This window comes from Xiphophorus couchianus, chromosome 9 (assembly GCF_001444195.1).
Source record: "Xiphophorus couchianus chromosome 9, X_couchianus-1.0, whole genome shotgun sequence".
NCBI lineage: Eukaryota > Metazoa > Chordata > Actinopteri > Cyprinodontiformes > Poeciliidae > Xiphophorus > Xiphophorus couchianus.
Window position 1 is genome coordinate 29,497,040 of NC_040236.1, and position 22,692 is coordinate 29,519,731.

A 22,692-nucleotide genomic window follows, 5' to 3' on the forward strand; every position below is an offset into this window, starting at 1 on the left:
TGTTGATCCAATAGATTTCTTTTAAAATGGGATAAATCGAGTTAAGGCATTTCCTGATGTAAAACCACATTAAAATGGGATTACATTCTAAAATGTAAAAGCGTTCTAATGACATACACCATGCTAACGGTTTCTGGTGTGTTTATTTGAAATTTTGATGCGACTAAAATGAGAGCTCCAAACAGAGTATGTTTATCCTTTGACTAAAACAAGAAAGAAAAATTATGCAAGATTGGTATTAACAAGCTTTACTTGTGAGCACTCAGTTCAGCTACAAAGTCCAATAAGTCACAAAGTCTGATGTTTCAGAGGATCTAACATGAAAAAGACCAATTTAGCATTGATCAAATGTGCAATGAATGTTTCACAGCCTGTTCAGGAACATGATATTCATATAACACAAACAACGAGGCTGAGTCTGCACTACAGTGTCCTGCCAGATCATTATGGTGTTAACAGTTGGAGAATTAGCATAGCTTCAGCGCAGTCCAAGTATCTCAACACCACTCACATATGTGCACTGATAGAATTCCTAGAAACATTTATGCCATTTTCCATTTCTATAAACGGCTCCTCCGTTGTACTGGGACAATGGGCTCTGCTCCTGAGAGTATTTAGTCAATGAATCTCAGCACAAGTGCTGGATTTCTTCTGAGAGAGCACCAAACCCCTCCCTGTAGAGTTCCACAAAGCAGATCCTGGCACCACACTGCACAGAGATGGGAATACACATAATGCACCGGGAAGTTTTAGTTAGAAATCTAAGCAGTGGGAAGCTGCTTTGCTACAAGGAGAAATAAGCCAACAACAGCATCATGTAGCAGGTGGTTTGAGGAAATAGGCAGGAACCTGATGGTTTGAATGAGCTGCTTAAGATAATGTGACATTAAATAAAGGCTCCTTATTAATTAGTTAGCCATTTTACTCCTGATAGAATGATCCAAACAACTCATAATTCCCTTGTTTGATACTCTATGGGAAAATTTCTCATGTTTTCTGCCATTTAAACGTACAATGCTTTCCTGTTTTTAAATGTCGTACACCAGAGGAGATTTTTGTTGTTATTGGAAAAAAAGGCTGTTAATATGGTGTTTTTCAGCTTTTTGTTTTACTTTCCTTCGTGAATGTCTTATTTTTTTGTTAGTTGATTCTGCAGATGAGATCAATATATGCAATGTATGGTTGCTGGTGACATTTTGCCCAACCAGTTTTTGTGACCATATCTTAAATAAATGGACTGCGGGTATCTATTGGTACACTGACTGCCTGGAGACAGTACCATGAGTTTGGTACCAGGAGTTAACATTGAGCTTCTCAAGCTATTTGAGTTTCCTATAATAGAGACTAGACTGAGCTCCTCCTGAGCAGTCAAACTTCTCAAAGTGTCCTGAATGGAAAACTGAGGAAGTTTTACAGCTTTACTGAACTTCTGTATTTTAATGAGACCTTTTTCTGTCACAAAAGACAGTTCATTTTCAGCTTGATCTAAATATTACAGTTAGATGATGGTACAATGACATTTTGAATGAAACTGTCTTTATTGAAAATTGATAATTCATCTTTATTTTACCATAATTGTTCAAACTAAAGATCATCCAATCAATGCTCAGGAAACAAGACTTAATCCTTCTTTTCAATTTTTCTCATTTGTGCTTATAACATGAACCATCATCAATTTTGTTTAGTCCCATAGTTTCAACATTACACCATGTGAAAATGGATATTAACATTTACAACAAAATTAAATAAATGCCTGTTTTTTTGGGAGGTAGGGGGGAAATGAGCAGAGCATGACTCAGAGAAACAAAAGTGCTTTCAGTCTGAAAACTGGGGCCCGTTAGCGTCAACGCTCAATCAAGTGGCCATCCACTTTTACCCTCCTCTCATTTGTCTGCTGTTCCCTCTGGTCTGAACAAAGGATGGATGGAAAGAGAGGAAAATGCATATATTTGTGCAGGAGTGGGTCGATAGGTTATTATCATCAGCATATATTAAGCAAAGTGCGTGGAAATCACCTGAACAACTCGAGCACTTGAAAGACGGATGGATGGAAAAACGGGTGGGTGTGTGGAAGAGAGGGAGAGCGAGGATGAGATAGAGGCAAAATGCTAGAGGAGGAGGAGAAGAGGAAAGCAAAGCGAGGGAGGAAAACATCAGTGATGGATTGAGTAACTGACAAGCTGAGAGAGCGAGAAACAAAGGGCTGACGAATGATGTGAGTCAGAAAAGACGAGAAGGACAAACAAATAAAAGCACGTTTAGATTTGAGTTCAGGCAATGAATACAACACAACTGTAGGTGTGTGTGTTTTTGAAAATGGATTTCAAAATATCAATGAGAGTGTGCAACGGGAACATAAACGCAAATTGAGCTTTTCTCAACTCCCAGTTCCTTCAGCTGCACTCGCACCATTTATTCAGATCTGCACTATTATGTAAATTTAAAGTAGACCTGTTTGGACGGTATGTGAGCTCTTTAAATGCCGGCTGTCATCAAGTTCCCCTGGTATGTGTCCCTGTCTTTAACATACAAACTAATGTTTTCAGCACAGAATGAAAAAACCCAACAGAGATATCAAATAAAAGATTTAATTTCCCTCCACACACCATGTTTGAATTGTTTCAGTTTTTTTATTAGAATCCCTTTAGTGTTACAGTGAACTCCTACACTTCATTTCCCCGTGTGCCTCTGCTGTGTCCTGAAGGTGTGATTCCTGATAATTAAAGAGTAATTAAGTCCACAAATTTGGCACCTCATCTTTCACCCTCTAAATTATTTCTGATGTAAATCAAAAAGAGATTGGCCCAGCAGAAATTATTCTCCTCCAATTTGCAATTACCCTTTGTCAGTCTAATTAGGAAAGCGGGTTCTTTTTTCATGCGCTGGCCAACAGGTAGTTTAGGTGGAAAACCTCATTAAACAAATCTATTGTATGAAGCTATGTCCAAAAAAATGGCAAGAGTGAATTAAAGCAGGTTAAAGATTATATTGAGCTGAGTGGCACAGCGTCAGCAGAAATTTTGGCAACCCTGGTAAAGATGTGTAAAACGTCTTAAAAATAAATTCCTCTTATTGCAGTCGTACAATCTCACAAGATTTTGAAAAATCTAAACTTATTTGATTACATTTATTCACTGGGGAGAAAAAATCTCACATTGCAAAACAATTGTTGAACAAAAACATCTACTGCATTGCTTATTGGTGCCCTTAAGAATCCTTTTAAAATAAATTCTACTTGAATGAAGATTACAGACCTGAACACACCAATGTCAAAAAGCCTGCAGTGAACTTTTAATGAACTTTATAATAAATGTGAGGTTTATGGTAATCACCAGATACACAGTGGTCTGAATTTTTAAATCAGTGTGATGACCTATGAATGATTTAACTAATAACACAGCAGTAAGATACTCAGCTTTCTGCTTTTGTTTTGACCATAATGTTTATTAACTATTTAGTTCTCTGAATAATGCATGGTTTTCTTGCTTAAAAAGCCTTGACTATCAATATTACTTGAGGATATTTGCACTTTTATGCCTTCTGACTACTACTCATTAGAACCTGAACTGTCTTAATGCAGCCCAATCTGTATTCCATTCTAACTTTGGTAAAGAGGTATAAAAAGGCCATAACCTCACACTGAAAATGTTAAAAGTACATCAAGCCTTTAATTGGAGTAGATTTATTCAGAGAAGAAAAGAAATATATACCGAATTTGAAGGATATATATATATAAATGCAATGTTAGACTTATTTAACTAATAAATAGTTAAATATGAATGACTTCCATTCATTTCGAACAACAACAGCAAAGTAGAAGGACTATGGCATTGTGAACATTAAACTGTAGCTGGAAAACGATGGTGGAAATGTAAAACACAACCTCTCTCCACATTGCAAACTTGTTCATCTCTCCATATGAGCAGGTTCTTCATATTTTTTATTTTCCTTATGTCACCAGGTAATACAATGAGTCAATTACTTGTCATATCACTCCTATGTTCCAGATTGAATGGGGTTCGGGCCAGAGCCCTTTCTCTGTTCAGCACCAGTCTCTCATTTCTCTTGCTAAGACAGATGGCTGCTTGGAAAGTTTTGAACTAAAAACATATTGGTGAATAATATTTGGTTCAGAACATTACTAGATAATATTAGTTCCTTTAAAAGCAAAGTAAACTGTTTTCTGTCAACGAAAAGAAGGCTTATTAATCAATCTTAGAAAAAAAGTGTCTAGTCCAGAGCAAAAAGCACCACAAAAGAAACAAAAACGGAAAATGTGCAGAGAAAACAAGTGTAAATATTTGGACATTAACAATAATAACAAAAACATTTTTACTTTTACTGCATAGACCTTCATCGCAAAGAAATGTAAAGTTAGCAATCAATGTGTGTGACATCTGCTGAAGTGGAGCTGCGGTCCCCAGCTGAGAGACACTGACTGCGTCACCAAGACGGCTGGGGCCCACAGGAGCATCCATCAGAGGATGTGTGTGTGAGTGCGTGCGTGGGGGTGGGCGTGTAAGTGTGTAAGGGAGCTTAAATGGCCGTGTCAGTAGTCTGAAAGGAGTGATGAGGTCATGACAACCCTGTCACAGCTGTCTGTAGAGAAATATATGTGACCTCCCACAGTGACAGGTCTAAGTGTTCAGATATGTGAGAAAGAAGCAGCACAACACTGAATTTAAGCAAAACGCTGTCGCAGACTATAATATAACAATGAGAATAATTATTTTTAAAAATGGTAAAAGTGGAATTAAATTATGCTCCAGGCTGAGCGATCAAATATTAAGTGTCTCCTAATGTGTATTAATCAGGATTTTCCACATCTTTCTGCAAATCAGGATTCCACATTTACTGTAGATTCTTTTAATTTGACTTGATTGAAAAAGAACTTCACACAAGCAGGTCAACAATTGTGTCAAGAATCTTAAGATTGTGCTCGAAAATGTTTAATTAGCAATGATTGTCAACGATTGCAGAAAACATGTGCTTCCCATTAAGATATGCTCATTTTCAAAATTAGATCCCTCCAAAGCAGTAAGACTGCTTTTGTTGATAAATATTTCCTACACACCATTCTTTACCAATGTATGCCTTACGAAAGTATTCATAGCCCTTCAACGTTCCACAGTTTGTTCCATTACAACTACAGACTTCAATGTGTAATTAGGAGGAACACAAAGTAGCACATAATAATGAAGTGGAAGAAAATTCTTATTGTTTTCAAAATGTGTAAACAAAGATAAATACAAATCTGTTACGGTCTTACATTCACTGGTGTGAATCTCAATTGGATGAAAATCTGGACTTTGATTAGGACAGTCTGACACCTGACTATTTCTAAGCCACTTGTTGTAGTTGTGGCTGCATGACTTTGGTCATTGTTCCTGTCTCAAGTCTTTTGCAGCTTGACCTGCATTTAACTCCATCCTCTCATCAAGTTTGATGAGCTTCCCCGTTCCTGCTGAAGAAAAAGCCTCACCACAGCATGATACTCCCACCGTCTTGTCAGCAGGGAGATGGTGTGCTCACAGTGTTGTGCAGTGTTTGTTTTCAACCAAACAACATTTCACATATAGTCCAACAGAAATCATTTTAATCTCAGAGTTAATCTTGAAATCATAACTAGGACTTCCATTCATAAACCTTCTTGCCACTCGTTGATAAAGGTTCAGATTTATGTGCTGCATGAGTATGACTTATGATTGCAGTCTTGTACACACTGACGTTGAGCTGCTGATTTGATATATTGGACATTGTAGTAATTTGACAAATAGGGAAAAGTTCAAGGGGTATGAATTTATGTTTGGCATATTTGAACAAAGAAACATTTGATCTTTGTTGAAACAGTTTCCATAGTTACAGCTCAGTGTTTGACCACAATGTCAGGAATAAACAAAGTGAGGAAGAATCATAAGCGCTGAGCGCTGTGTCAGCGGCGTAGGAAGCGGGGGGGACGGGGGGGACATGTCCCCCCCAATATTGAAGCCAGGTGGATATGTCCCCCCCAAAAAATTGTACCGCAAAATATTGGATTTTGACATTTTTTTAACTAGCGTGCTTTTATTTTGAAGGCGCAGCATCGCGTTACGTCACGGTACTCCCCCTCCCCTCTCTGAACTGCTGAGTGAGCACTTAGAAGGGAGGGAAACAGCGACACAGAAGTCAGAAACTTGCGAATGAGGTAAAATGGTCTGTCGGGAATGCTGCTATGAATATTGCTTATTTATAACGTCTTGTTGTCAGTTCACTTTCATATATAGGAACTGAATCTTTTTGGTTTAATCATCTTAGTCTTGAGATGATCACTCATCCAATATTTAACTGCTAACTTTCTCTAGACGTTTTTTTTTTATATATATATCTCATTTCAGTACAATGCCACCACCAACTAAAAGGCTGAAACAGCAGCAGGACTTACTCAGCTTTTTTAAAAAGAGTAACGTCAGTGTGAGTAACAGTCACACAACACAAGGGCAACACCTGTGTTGCCCTTGTGTTGAAATTAGCCCGGTCTGGGCGTGCGTTTTACGAGGATTTTTTATTTTTTGCGTGGTTTTGCTTCGCCGAAATGGACAGATATTATACCTGCCGCGCTCCTGATCGTTAGTTAAAACCACAGGGAGAGTTAATTTTAATTCTTAGCAGCGGCTAACCAACAAATTAACTTCTGCACCTTTATTTCCTCAAATAAACTGCTGGCTCCTCTTTTTAGACTATAAATAGATTAACACAACATTGACAACTCTGTAGTTTTCTCTGTTCTGTACTGCAAACTGGAATTAAAGGCGCCATTTCTACCAAAGGTCTGGACAGACTGGCGACCTGTCTAGGGTGTACCCCACACCAGAACCTCCCGACCCCACTAAGGGACAAGGGTGTACAGAAAATGGAAGGATAGATGGATTTCTACCAAAGGTTTAGAATGCGTTTTTGAACCAGATGCTTCAAAGCGCCCTGTCCATAATTCTTCAACACACTGTCAGCTCCCTGTCAGAAAGACTTTAGTTCAGAGTCCATAAGATAATACTCTGAAAGGATTTTAATGGATTTATTTTATTTGCCTCTGCGATTAACTCTGCGCGTAAAGTCTGTAATGTGACAAATAAAATGTTTTGTTTGATTTAAAATTGGCCATGTTAGGCTCAAGAGCTGTACCTCATTTCTGAAACCATCTCATATGTTTAGGAGCAACAATGCAGGGACAGCACAAAGGAGACAGGAAAAGGAGAGGATAGTGCAACCGGGCTAGAGGCAGGAAGTCAGAGTGAGGGAGAGACAGGAGTGGAGCAACAGGTAAGATAGAGTAACTCATACGAGTAGATACTTCATGAGAGTCCACAAAAAAAGTTGAAAATTTTAATCTTTTGCTTGTAGTAAGTGTAGTTCAGGGGCATTGAGTGACATTGTAACTTTTCCTTCTAGGGAGTTCAGACTAGGGACACACAGCTGAGAGACTCTGAAGTCAGTGGACAGAGAACAGAGCCAAATCAGCCACATCCAAAATTCATAGACCCTCAAGCTCTAGCCAACAGAACTTTACATTTCCAAGGAAAGTGGTACAAGGAATTTCCCTGGCTACATTATGATGCAGTGAAAAATGGCATTTTGTGTTTTTATTGCATGGCAATTTACCAGGACAAACTCACACCATTTGGTGCAAAATCCGAACCCGCCTTTATCACTTCTGGATTTAAAAATTGGAAAAAAGCATGCGAAAAATTTAAAGCACATGAAAATAGTCACACACATCGTCATGCTGTTTCTGTGACTGCACAAGAAAGTCATCCTATAAATGCCCAATTATCCAGTGCTTTGGCAACTCAGCAAGGTGACAATAGGCACTGTCTGGAGAAAATTGTGAGCTCCATAAAATATTTGGTACGGCAGGGACAAGCTTTGAGAGGGCATGACGATGATGACAGCAATTTGTATCAATTGTTAAAAAATCTGGCAGAAGATGATGCCCTTTTGGCTAAGTGGTTGCTGAGGTCTCAGAAAGAATACCTAAGTCCACAGATACAGAATGAAATCTTGTGTTCTATGAGCAATAGTATTGTCAGTGAAATAGCAGATACAATCAGAAACCTACCAATTTTTGAGTTTGCAATTATTATGGATGGAACACAGGACATTTCTGGGAAAGAACAAGAAAGCATTTGTCTGCGATACATTGACAGTGACATGAAGCCCCATGAAGAGTTTATTGGCTTGAACTCAGTTTCTGAAACAACAGGAAAAAGCCTTGCTGCTGTTGTTAAAGATGTGCTGCTCAGATTAAACTTACCAATGCATGGTTTACGAGGTCAAACTTATGATGGAGCAGCCAATATGTCTGGGAAGCATGCAGGTGCACAGGCACTGATAAAGCAAGAGCAGCCACTAGCATTTTTTGTTCATTGTGGAGCACACTGCACTAATTTAATTGCACAGAAAGCTTGCTTAGCCTCAGTTCTGATCAGAGACGCATTGGATTGGGTGAACCAGCTTGGAGTTCTTTTCTCTCAGTCAGGGAAGTTTAAGGCAATTCATGCAGCAACAGCACATACAGAGAATCCATCGTGCACTGCAATAAAACCCCTCTGCCCCACAAGATGGGCAGTACGGAGCAAAGCAATCAGAGATGTTTTGTCACAGTATGGGTCAGTGCTGGCTAGCTTGCAGGAGATGGCTTCTGGTGCCTCAAACACAGCATCCACTGCTAATGGACTGCTGGGGCAGTTTAGGAAAGGTAAAACAGTTTTGGGTCTCATCCTTGCCTCACCTGTGATTGATGAGCTTGAATGCCTGAGCATCTCTTTCCAGAAGAGAACTCAAACCATTGCTGGAATGAGGACTGCTGTGAAAGTTGTTCAGACTTCACTTAAGGCTAAAAGAAATCAAGAAAGTTTCAACACTCTGTTTGAAAAGGCGATGGCTGAGGTTCAGTCTTTGGGTGTTAAACCCATCACAGTTACACAGAGAAGGCCACCCCCAAAACGCTTCACTGAAGGAGCTAAGACACATTAACCTGAATGTGCCAATGACCACTACAGAGGTGAATTCTTTAAAGTATTGGATGTTGTAGATGCACAGCTCACTGGGCTATTTAACCAGGATGACTTGCTGACTTTGCAAAAGTTGGAAGAGACACTTCTCAGTGGAACGATTGATGCTGCAGTCATTGGGAAATACCCAGAGTTGAATAGAGAGTTACTTTCAGTGCAACTTCCTATGTTTAGTCTGAACTACTCATTTAGCAACAGCGCAGAAGCTGCAGGGATCATTGGTGGACTGCCTGGAGAGGTCCGTAGACTTTTTGGGCAAGTGGAAACTCTGGTTAGGTTGCTTTTGGTGGTCTCCGTTTCATCCTCTGAGGCAGAGAGAAGTTTCAGTGCGCTTCGTAGACTCAAAACGTGGCTCCGGTCTACAATGACTCAAAACAGGCTTAATCATGTTGCTGTCTGTCATGTACATAAAGATAAACTTGATTTACTGGACAAGAAGTCAGTTTGCAAGCAATTTGTGGCTGCAAATGAAAGGCGGAAAAAACATTTTGGCTCTTTTGCCTAAGCCAGTGTTTGCCATCCTTTTATGTTTCCGGCACATTTTTGGCGAATTATAAATGCATGGCTGTAAAGTGCAATTGTTCAGAAGCACAGAGGTGTTGATCTCTACCTAGGGTTATGTGGCCTATAATCTCTGTGCTAACTGCTTTTCCAACAGTTAAAGCACACTGTAGTCAGTGAGTTAAAAAGCTTGTCTATTAAATGTGTATTTATTGTTGGTAAATATTTCTTCATTTTTGATTTGGTTTAATTAGTCATACAGTTCGACAAACTGAATAAGCATATTTTGATTGATTTTCTTTTCTTCTTTTACTTAATGTTAAAAGTGTGAATAATTTGTTCACTACATTGTCTGTGAGGGCTCTTTCATCTCAGAATTTTGTTTAATCAAAGATTCATTTTTGACCATTATTGCAAGTTTGACAAAATAAAACATATCAAACTTTGCACTTGTGTGGCCTACTGAATTGTTTTTAATCCAACTGAAATATTTGATTTTCTAGTGTGTATGCGGACACTAAATATGCCAAGGGCTGAAGCCCTTGAAAGACATCTCCCTTTGCTTAATAAAAGACTCCAGTCATTTTGTTTGGTGATATGCTCACATCTTATGAACAAATGCATTATGTAAATTTTAAATGCATTATTTTTGCAAGACACAATTTATAAAGGAATAAAGTAAAAGATTAAATAGCCTTTTTTTTAAGTAGCGTACTTAAGATATATTTCTGTTGAATATTTACGAATCTCAGATTTCCGACATGTGTCCCCCCCAATTGTAAACTTATTCCTACGCCCCTGCGCTGTGTGTCACTCTGCCTCTGAAAACTGTCGCTGGGCTACATTCATTCTGATTAACCCGTCTGTCTCTGTGCTCTATCCACACATCTATTCTTTAACACGCACACAGATGGCAAATTTAACTTAACCGAGTGTCAGTGCGAGTATATAACTCGCTCTCGAAGAACGTTATTACATTTTATGCCTGTATATATGCCAACAATCCTTTCACCCTGACATCCACGCCTACGGCCCTCTGCCGTCTCACCTCGCGTCTTCGTAGCTCCATTAGGCTCAACGCTGTCACCCGTCACCTCCATCATGCCGTCCTCTCTAACAGGTCTGGCATTCATCATTCCATCCCTTCCCTACATCTCCATCCGCTTGTCCTTTCTTCTAATATGGCTGACATTTCCTGCCTCAGTCTCTCTCGTCTGAATAAAGCTAAAGTGCTGTCTGGAGGGCCTTTGTCGTAGGAGGCAGAATTACAGCACTCAGGACAAGGCCACAAGTTAAGTGCACTCTGAACAAAGAAAAGGTGTCAAGAAGGTACACAGTGAAGGAACGGTGTTTAAATGCAAGATTGGAGAAGAGGACAGGAGGAAGTTTAGCATGAGTAAAGCACACGAAGATGCAATGAACCACACTGGCATCATGCTTGCCAAACATTACAGCCTAATGGACCTAATAAGGCTGTAAGACAGAAGCAGCTGTGATTCAGGTTAAGGCAGGACTTCCACTCCAGGTTCCAAAGAGTTAAAGGTTATTAGATATGTTGTTATTTACAGAACAAATAAAGCTGAGAAAGAATAAAGTGTAACTTTGCAAGCTTTCCAAAGGGAAACGTACCTATCAAACCACACTGTCTTCAGTTTTAATAAAAATTTGTAAGTCTTGCCATAAATTACCAATTAGATTCCTGTCTGATAATTTGCACATCAGGACTTAATCTCACAAAAAACACCCTTTTTAATAATTTATAATTATCTGGAGGGCACTAAGACTCATAAGGTTTTTTGTGGATATTTCTTTTGCTCATCTTGAAAATGGGTTGGGGAAATAGTTGAAGTAAGTATTTATTATATTGTCTAGAGAGCATCAATAATTATAAATTGGTAATTGTAAAATACCAATTTATAATTGTCTTTTACAATTACAAATAGTAAATTTAATAATTTACAGAGTATTGAACATAAAATCAAAAACATGCGTGCGTTAACGACATCTGTGCTGCGAATTGTTCTGTATTTACAAGTGTAGGGAGAGAAAGTTAGTTGCTACAGATGGTCTTGCATGCATCTTCACAGAGTCCTGAATGTCCTAACATGCCATAAGTGCAACACTGTATGTGCAAACAACTTGTAGGCGGTGCAGAGTTGAAACAGAACAGAGAGGAGAGCATCTTTGTGCTGCTTTAGAAGTTTTAAATAAGTAATTTGGTTTTTTAGGATAGGTTGTAAATTGAGAAGAATTTACAAGAGGGCTTACATACCTCATCATATCTGAGAATAAGAGTAGAGCATGCATGCCAAGTACGTGTTGCTTTCAAGTGTGCAGTTAATGATAAGTATACTCCCACAGCCGTGTAGACATGAATATGAGCCTCCAACAGCTGAGAAAATAAAACCAAACTATGAGAAAAAATGAAACAGCAGGAAAAAGCTGTTCGGATTTCTGAAGTTTATTTTGCCATTTATTTGCCACTGTTTGGCTCTTATGCCAATCAGTCTCTCGCTTTAAATCAGAGTAAAATATATGTATTCATATTTTAATTTTTACATAATAATCATTTGAAAGAGCTAAACAGTGATCCATGCAGAGAAATGTGACATTGGGTAAAATAATGTGTGGATGTTTTGTTTCTGCCTGGTGTCCACTTGGCCTTCATCAGCTTTTTCCATTCATTATACAAATGTATATGTGTTAAAATGCACTAAAAAAACATCCACTTAGAGGCGGATAATACACAAAACAGAAAAAAGCTGAACTTTAGGTCAAACCCTGCTGGCTCTGCAACAGCAAAACAACATGAGCTAAACACCCACAAAGCATCATGGGACCTGGATGATGTGGGTCTATTGATTTCTATGTGGGAGGGAGGAGAAGAAGGGTGGAGCTAAAACTGGAAATGCAGGAGATGGCCGATATCCACTGAGTGAACTTTAAACGTTCATGAGGCGGAGGAGTGGATGTAGTGGAAAAAAGCCGATGAAGCAAATATGAAAGAAAACAAAGACTAAAAGAAGAGAGAAATATGAGGGAGGAAGCTGAAGGGTGGTGATGCTGCAGCCACACCTCACAATAAAAACAAAGGCTTAGATTTTATCAGAGGAAGGTCAAAAGAGAGGCTGAATCTTATGTGTGCACCACCCACCTGGTGGTGATCCATTGGAAAAGGTGCATGTGTAGAGATGAGGGGGATTTTCAAAGTTTGTAGTTCAAATTATTTTAAGCCATAGATCTTATGACTATATTTTTGTAACAATAGCAAGGAAAAATCTATTTTTCCCCTTAAATTCATCAAATCATAAGGGTAAAAAAAGAAAATACAGTGCATTGGAAAAACATCGGCCACTCTTCCCTGAATGTCTCCCCATCCCTTTATATATATATAAAAATCATTATGTATTTTAAAGGCACATGATGTCATTTTATAGCACAATCAAGTAACTATGTTGCCTTCACTTGTTATAAAAACGCTGTATATATCATAACTTAAAACAGATCTGACTCGAAATTTGCAGCCGTCTCTTTAAGAAGCTCCTACTCTTTCTGACACTCTGCCTTCAGCACATCATCACAATAATCCTCCTCTATTATGCCGACTTCAATCTTTCTTAGGAGCACTGGACTGATAAGTAGTTGGTATGATGAGCTCAACAGACTCACAGTTCCACCAGGTGTTTGCTAATTCCTGCTGTCGCTAGTCTGGAGGAGCTGAGTATGGGAGACCTGCTCTGTGGGCAGGAAGCTCGGCAAAACAGTGACTGAATCCTACCTGGCAGAAGACTGGTTTGTACGTTTCAGAGAAGAGCTGGGCCAGTTCCTCGGAGTCGCAGAGGTCCAGAGGCAGCCGGTCCACACACAGACACTTGGAGTGCAGGTTCTCCTCCTGGCTCAGCTGGTTGACATCCATCCACTGAACCATCAGTGACCGATCCCCCTGCAGCATTAAGCACACACACCAAGTTTAGATTTTCAGTCAGCCATGTGAAAATCATTTAAAAGTATAGATAATGGATTAAATGTATTTAGTGCAAACTGAGCTAAATTTATCAGTGGTATAAAAACTGTACAGGAATTGAGCTCTTCTTCTGTCTTTAGAGTCTGAAGTCACTCAAGCATCACAAGAAAAAGGTCAGAGAGCTTTTGAATTGAAGGATATTTGTACAGAAAAACGAAGATGTTGCCATCAGAATAAGAATTATCTTATTTACACAGTTGCAGTTTAAGTTTTCCTTTACAAAGTTCAACTGGAAGAGCCCATATTTGGTACCACAAATCAAGTTATAATAGAACTCATATTAAATTGATATTTAACAAAACGTCTGATTATACATGTTCATGTATAATCACTTTCATCTTGACTCACTTTCATCTTTGAGTCAAATGAAGAAATTTGCTAATTTTAAAAATAATAAGTGAAAGATTACATAAATCTGCAGCTGGTTAGTTATGTCAAGGAGACCATGAAATATCTTGTAGCAAGAAAAGGTAAAATAAATCTAATAAATCTGTTACGGGGACATTCTGAAATTCTGAAAAACTTTGCGAACGCAATAATTTACAAGAAATCACAGTAACACTTATAACTCCTTTAGTAACTGTTATGTTACAAACACTAGAAATTTCTTAAGCTATTACGTAAGCAGGTCATATTTAATTATTTATTACTTTATTAACTGGTTTATTTACATAATAGTCATATGTATAAAGAGAGGGTCAGCAGGACACCTTACGGCATAAGAAACATGAAATTCCTTCTTTTTCATCTTCTAAGATATAAATAACGAGATTTTCATAACTAAAAATCTAATTGGATGGATGCCATTTTGTTTTGTGGTTTAACGTACCAGAGGTCGACCCAGCAGCTCCGAGCGGGCCCGCGAAGCAGAGTCCTTCTTCATGTACTCGACAAACCCATATCCCTTGGAGTGGCCCGTTAGCTCACTATAAACCAGGAAGGAGCGCTCGATGTTTCCATACAAGCGCACCAACTCCTCAAACTGCTGCGCCGTGAAGGTGTGGGGCAGGTTGGTGAGGCAGAGCAGGGAATCTGTGGGCTGCAGGGTGACGTTGATCAGGCGTCCTCGGACAGTGCTGTGGTGGAGGGAGCGGATGGCATCCTGAGCCTGGTCCCCGTTCAGCAAAGTCACAAAGGCTGGAGGAGGGACATTATGGAGACGCCGACGAAGGGGAGAAGACGAGACGAAGGATGGGAGCAAACACAAAGAAAGAGATGCACATACATGGGTGGGGACAAACACAAACACCAACATACATTTAAAGCACACACGAACATGCAGAACATGCCCGGAAGCACACGGAAGAACGTAGATGGCCAGCCAAATGTGGCAAAAAGAAAAAAAATTAGGCAAAAAACAACAGAAGGCACAGACACAGTCATAAAAAACAGACAGAGACATACACAGAGAGAAAGACAACACATTAGCTAGAAAGCCAGTAGGGGACCAGTATGTGGGAGAATCCACTGTGACACACACAAACCGTCTCTAAAAACAACCGACTAAAAGGGCAAACCGATGACAGTCATAAATACAGGAATAAATACAGAGACTGTTTACCATCATTAACACTCAGCAGTTATTCAACACCTTAAAACTCCTGCATCATTCAGGTTAAACATCTCCCTAATGGTATAGAACACTAAACTAGATTTAATCACATTAGAGTTAGTAAATCTCTTCCTCGCTATTCCACAATGGAACTTCAGAAAAAAAATAGGGTTTTTTGACCCCTGAGTACTTTTGACCTGATAATAAATTGTGAATTTTTCCAAGTAGGGTCATGTTAGATGTCTTTTTCTATAAAGGATGTCACTGAAAGCTGCTTTTTGAATTTACTATGGCTATAATTATCTGATATCAAAATTTATTTGAGTGCGATTAAGAAGGAAAAACAAAACATCTGAAAGTTAGGGCAGGTAGGAGCACAGCTAATGACTACCCAGCAATAATTTGAAGAGTTATTTTGTATAACAGGAAAAACTCATCTACACCTCTGGCATTATTTCTTAAACAAGGTACAAAATAGGTTAATAAAAGCAATCTACAGTTATTTTAATTTGTTAAACTATAGATTAAGCCTTTGCATTGTTGCCGTAAAACTGAGATTCTGCAGAGAAAAGACGCTTTTTTAGGTTTCAAACATATTGAATAAATCTGAACAAAGCTATTGCTGTTGTACACATATAGTGTGGATTAAGAAGGGCAGAAAAGTGGAGTAGCTCAATATGGGGTAAATATTGCTAAAATCCTTCAGGAGCCTGATATTACACCAATATAACTGTTGTCAGGTGGGTTTCTGTAGTTTAGAGTACATGTGCCGGGCACTGTGAGTGTTTGACCCGACTGAAATGCCACTGTGGCTCTGGAAAATGCTGGTTTATTCACATGTATGCCCCTGTATCAGAAAATAACCCACTGTTTGTTTTCCTTTTGTTAGATTTCAAACCTCGGCTATGTGACCTTGACCCTGAAGTCATGCAGCTTCTCTTCCTAAAATAAGAATTTTGAGTGCTCTACCAGTGAACTCACATCAGGTATACAGGCTGTAGAAAAAGTCATACCTAAAAGATATTTCATCTTTATTTTGGAACCATTATTGCTTCTTTCTATCTGGATTTTCTTCACACTGCTACATTTTCACAGGCAGTTTAAGCTTGTACTGCATGTCCCTTTTCTGCTTTCCCACAATAAAGCTACATGTTAGAGCAATGTAAAAAGCCTGACACAGTGGAGGATTAACTCAGTATCTCATCTTCCATTACTGGTGAAAAAAATAGAGAAGCTATTCACACCTAGGTTGGTGTTAAAACTGAAGAAGCTTCAGACTCAAATTACAAGTAACAGAGCTCCATTTGTGATGTTGAAAGCAATCCGAACTTTTCTGATTTACAGATATGGGCACTGTTACTGTGGCTACACTCACAAAGCAGGCAAATGCATGAAAAAAAATTTGCCCATATGCATCTCATATCCAACTTTTTTATGACAATTCTGATCTTTTCACAACCCAAAAAATCCAATTTGTGCCATTTCCATATGTGGTACTACGTCAGATATGTATCCGATAGTTTTCAAAGCGTCAGCAGTTTGAATGGCCATGTTATGGGGGACTTTTTCTGCCATAATCCAAGAGCCCACATGTTCAGTCTGAAAGCAGGATTTTATGTCTTTTGTTCTCAAAACTTGTAATACTTTTGCTTACATTTTTATTTTGAAAGCAGGACTTCATGTCTTTCTTTCCACCAAGCGAGCAGAGAGTTTTGCAAGCGAAAATTTGCTCCAAGCAGAAACTAAGTGTGAGCGCGAGAAGTTGTGATTACAATCATTACAAGTTTTGAGAAGAAAGACATGAAATCCTGCTTTCAGACTGAGCATGTACCCTCTTTAATTATGGCAGAAAAATTCCCCCATAACATGTCGCATTTATGCGAATTTTGCATCATAATTCTGCACTCGTAGAGTCCAGATGTGGTAAATCTGGAAGTAAACAAAGGCTGAAGCAAGCAGTGACCATTATGAAAGAAGTCTGTGTCAGTACAGCTCATCACATCACAATCCAACCACTCTTGGCTCTGACTACGCATCCAGACTTCTTTGCAGACGTTGCAGTCAATGCTCCACAAAAAATTTACTATTAGTTGTGCGTTCTTTTTTATTAGCTTCCTTCGTCTCGTTACAATCTTGTGACAACACTGTCGGCAAGAATTCACCCACCAGTGTACTGCAAAGTGGCAACTAACCTCACTGCATCTTAGATACAGTGACATGCTGCAAATGTCCAAATGGCTGTTAGAAGAATAGTAGACACTTTTCTTCTAACAGCTTTCTAACAATTTTTCTTATTTGAAGAGAATTACATATCCCATCACCATTTTTACAATATATCCAGCCTTACAGGGTTACTGAGAACAGAGCTTTCAAGCTTTAATGTTTTTTTTAATCTGCCATGTTTCTGAGCCTTGGAACAAAATTCTCAGCACAGCTGAGCTGTCATTACGGTTAACTTTCATAAGTGGTGCTGGCGTTCGTTTGCAGCAGCGCTGAATGTTTTCCGAAAAAAAAAAAAACAAACAAAAAAAACTCTTTAAAAGTTAATTTTAAGTTTCATTGTTCAAGAAATAAAAAATGCTGCTCACTGCTGAGTTACTGAATGAGTGGTAATCACATCTGCGTCTGACAGGTTCTGCACTCCATCTTTTAGGGTAAATCAAGTTTCAAAAAAGGGCATTGGAAGTGGGAGAAAAAAATCTGTCTGTGAAAGGTTGTTTTATTAAGATTATTAATTAGATGTACTCAATTGCATAGTGTATTTTCTTTACTTTGTCTTGTTACATTGATAAAGCTCAATTACATTGAATTTATTTACCCTATTATCAGTGACCTGCTATGTGACAAAGGTGAATTACATTATGTCATATCGTTTCTCTACGTCAGTCTAACATCGGAACATTTGCAGTTTATTAGTGTATCATTCAGTCCTTGTACATGGTGACAGTGCACTCATTCCAGCAGATCAGTAGATCAGCTTCTAGATCTACTGATCTAGAAGCTGCAGATCAGTAGCAGCTTCTACTGATCTGAAAAGGCTTTCTACAAAGTTAAGGGACATGCGGTGGCGGTCCTAGCCAGTTTGGCGCCCTGGTCAGACACTGATGTTAACGTCCTACACATTAGGCTTCTTTTTGAAAAATGGTATGCTCAGAATAAATTCAATACATGTTGGGAATTATAAGCTTTATTTGAATTGTTCCAGTATAAAATTAATGGCAAGACACCAGATAAAATTTGAGAGGTCTAAAAACCAACACTCATGTTACTGAGTGAGAGTGTTCTTACAAAGACAGGAACATGAAACTGACCAAAATGTCTTGGTATTAGTAAGCAGTAAGAGTTTCCATCACTGGAACTAAGAGGCTGAGCTACACATCCCCTCTGTACCAAACTCAACTCAGATTCGTTAACTAGATTTCCAGCCAGAAGTAAGATTCATAACTCCAGAGAACACTCTTCCATTGCTTTACAATGCTTTTCATTACGCTTTTCATTGCACTTGGTGATTTAAGGTTTGGATGCAGCTGCCCGGCTAAGGAAAACTAATCTCTACATACTGTTCTTGAGCTAATCTGGAGGCCACATTAAGTTTGTATGTCTGTAGCCATCAACTCTGCATCTTGGCATCTGCAGACCCTGCTCTGTGATTTCACTTCATGGTTCAGTTGCTGTTGTTCCCAATTGCTTCTGCTTTTTACTACCACTAACTATAGACTATAAAACAGGCTTACACTCACTGAGTTGCTAGGAGTGACTAAAACTTTCACCAATTTTTGCAGAAGCAGCCTGCATGGCTCGGTGCTAAATTATGTTGAAACTGGACAGAGAACAGATTTGAACACATTAACACTTTTGGCAATGTGGTATATTTTAGATTCATGCTAAAATACAATCTCATAAAAAAAAATACCTCTGCAATAGCCCTTTGGCATAGCGCTAATAGAAACTCCAAAGCAGATTGTTTTTGCATTCTGAGTGTTTGCAGTGAAACTGGTTGTATCTGATCTGTTACTGTTAATTTTTAATGTTTTCACTAAGCCAAAAAGTAGATTCTGATACAAAATCACTGACTGTCAAAGCAGGCACGATCCAAAGGCACAGACAAATATGAAATGATGCATAGCTCGAACAAACTCATGGCAGACATCTCAATTTGTACCTGGACTTTATGGACTTTCATTTTTATTGGTGCCGATAATCACCCAACAGGACAAAATCAGGAAGACATTACATCAACATTGATTAACCCACATTTTGCTGGCTCTCTGTTGGGATATTGTAATTTCCCTGTAATGCTAAAGCTCACATAACTTTAGCCTGTTAAAAACTTGATATACAGAGATAGTGGTCATGAAGAATAGTTACAGACTTTTCAACTATCCAAATATATAATCTGGATATTCAACTAAATATTGTATGGTGATTGTGATTTTGCAAACATTTATACTGCAATTCAGCTTTCATTTTTAACCAGGTGACTTTTTTTTTTCTTTTTGGAGGTTGGCAATCAGCCTCTAAACCTTGCAGAGTTTAATATCACCTGACACCATCCTGCTTTCAGAGACAAAGCAGGCGTCACTGAAAATTGTCTTGGCTAAAGTTCAGGGTAAACCTCTGGAGAGGAAAACAGCCTCACTCCTCAGGTCGCTGAAGCAATTTTGAACTTTGAAATCAGTGTAAAAACAAACATGCAAATTTGTGTACTTGAAGACCTAATGTGGTGTGCCTTCTGGACTTAGATCTCAATAACAGGGCATTTTCATCATTCCATCCTTAGTCGGAATAAAAAACGCAAAAATTTAAGAGTTTCAAAGTTCTGACCAAAATATTTAGTTAGTCCTACAACCAAATGCAACATAATTACATTAAAATCTGTGGTTGCTTATACGTATAAGACCATTTACATATTAAATTTATATAAGACATGAATGAAAATGACAAGTAAAAAAAAATGAGGTGGCTAAAGAGACTTCAGCATTTACTTCATGGAGCTCAGTTTAGCTTTGCTGTCACTGACCCTAGATGAAAGGAAAAACTTCAAAAATAGCTAAGGTCCTGAAGGTTCAATACTTGACATTTCAAGAAGATTACTGTAGCTGTAAAAGTAGAATTAAATGAATTAAAACCAAAAACTGAAAATATGTTCAGGATTTTTTCACCCTATTACTAATCTAAATAATGACCTTCTTCAATAAGGAGCAAGTGCAAGCCGCAATGCTGAAGTATATAAATATTGCCTTATTGTAAACTATAAATGTCCCTTTCTTCTCAGATGCAGGAGATCAAAGAAAAATGTCTGACAACAAAACATGCAGAGCAGAGAGTGGAAGTGGACTTTCCTCTGATCCACAACATCCCCACTCACCTGCTGGTGATCATGGCTTTTATCTTACATCAAAGCTTAAATAAGTATCCGAATATCAGCTCAACCCACAGACAGAATCCTCAAACACAGAATCCACTGGTAGGAAAAACAAACACTGATGCCACAGAAAGAGACAGTAAATTGCTCGTTGTATTGTGCATGATGAAAGATAAGAGCAGGTCAAACAGGCAGTAGGGTCATGCATCCAAAATATTAAAAAGAACGTCAAAAAAGGTAGATTTGTAAATCAGAGTCATGCTAAATTCATTAAGTAAACCCCCTCAACACAAATCTGTTTTGGTGTCTACATCGTCTTGATGTAGTGGAATTGTCTCATATTTTAAAGCATTGTCAATGTGCGTTGCCTTTTGAGGAATCACTGCAAAGCATCAAAAAAGTTCCAAACAGCCAATCTTCCTTATGCTACACGTTGATTCTAATCAGTCTCAGCAACAGATCCACTCATTGTCCGTGAGTCATGGGCTGTGTCTCCAAAAGCCAATCAAAAGTTTTGTCAGAATGTGTTGCTTGGATACGCCCTAGCACACTAAGATGTTGTGAGAGGTATCAGCATTATTTGCTGGTACAAACAATAAATGCAGGGGATTAATAGTGGGTGGAATGTGTAAGGAGGAATGTATATTAATTATCTGAAAGACCACAGTTAATGTCCTTTTAGAAGCCATCTTAACCACATGATGAGGTGTCATTACCAGCAACAACCAGGTCTAAGAAAAATTTTGAACTCTGGGTTAAATATTACAGCCTGTCTTTTGATTGTTTTTAGTTCTGTCCAGACGTTTTCTGGATTACATACTAAAACATGATGGTTTTGTAGTCTTCTTTCTTGTTTTGCATTTTGAAGCTCATCTTACAGTTCATTTACCATCCAGCAACGTAAAATGCAAAACAATTTACTTTGCAACCTGTGCAGGAAGTTGATCAGAGGTGTATCATTCCTTTTGTATCAAAGACCACCATCATTTTAGAACTACAATTAAAATATATAATTGTAAACAATGACAGGATAAATAAATAAAAGCTTACATTTATCTCATCTTGACATATTGTTTCTACAAGGGATTAAATCCATGCAATCCATTCTCTTCCGTTTCTGACCAGTTTGTTCATAAACCCAAGTAGAGGATCATTTGAAGAGTGAAGTTTTCAGAGACAATATCACAATTTACTCCTTTATTCTTTTCTGTTTCTTTTTTGTTTGTTGTAATACATTACAGATATGGAAAGATTTCTTGAAATATATCATTTTGAGGCCAATGCATGTAGGGAACCCAAAAAAATCTAGACTGGGTCAAAGTCAGAAGGAAAGTCAAAAGGCTTGGTTGCAGGCAATATTTAGTTGGTTTTAAACATGAAAGTAGCAGCATATTAGGAAGTCATCTTCACCGACTTTTTAAACCATATATTTACATGCTGTGCATCTTGAAGATTAAACTGAAACCAAATAAGTTTTGTTTATTTTGTGTCCTGCACCCTAACACATTGTTTTTAGTGAGTATTTATTTTGCACAGGCCTCGTTAAAAGACAAAATCTTCCCATTTGAATTGCAGAGCATTGTTGATCTGGTATAGTTTATAGATGTTCACTTTAAAAAAATACAAATAAGAGAATTGCTTTTAGTCAGTTCTCATTTTTGAACATCTGAATAAAGTTACATTTTGCTTTGTTTCTCTCATTGTAACCACATTAGAAATGTGCTGAACCATAAATTGTGTGTCTTGTTCCACTCCTTTGTATCTACAGTTTATCTTTACTCCTCTGTTTATGCATTTGTGCCTTATTTGCTCAGCTACTTTTACCCTGACTGCTGAATCTACTAACATCTGTCTTCTGTTCTTTCTCACAACTTTTCCAATAGCCTTTCCACATCCATGCGCCTGCATGCATCTCCACAAACTGCCTCCACCCAAATCAATTTCCTCAAACCCCATTTAACACCCTTACAAATATAGATCTCTAAGTGGAAAACCTAACTCATTAAGTATGCTACCTAACATCAGGCATTACAAGGAGATTCAGAAAATATACTTTGGGTTTTACGGCAGAGCTCTTTCTGTTTCCTCTAATGACTTCGGTGCCTGTCAGGCGGAGGCTGGCTTTAAATCCTGCTCAGTACGTTCTCCAGCAGTGACAAGGAGACCTCTGACATTCAAATAGCTCACAAAATAATTTTATAAT

The 22,692-nt window shown here is 38.3% G+C and overlaps 1 protein-coding gene across 1 annotated transcript in view; it reads right to left on the bottom strand.

The window, feature by feature from the left end:
- raver2 (ribonucleoprotein, PTB-binding 2) overlaps positions 1 to 22,692 on the bottom strand; it is an 89,157-nt gene that overhangs the window by 26,520 nt on the left and 39,945 nt on the right. The window contains exons 3-4 of the mRNA XM_028027611.1: positions 14,402 to 14,709; positions 13,327 to 13,491 (exon numbers count right to left, since the gene is read on the bottom strand). Coding sequence (XP_027883412.1) covers positions 13,327 to 13,491; positions 14,402 to 14,709 — 473 coding nt within the window. The remainder of the gene's footprint in view (positions 1 to 13,326; positions 13,492 to 14,401; positions 14,710 to 22,692) is intronic.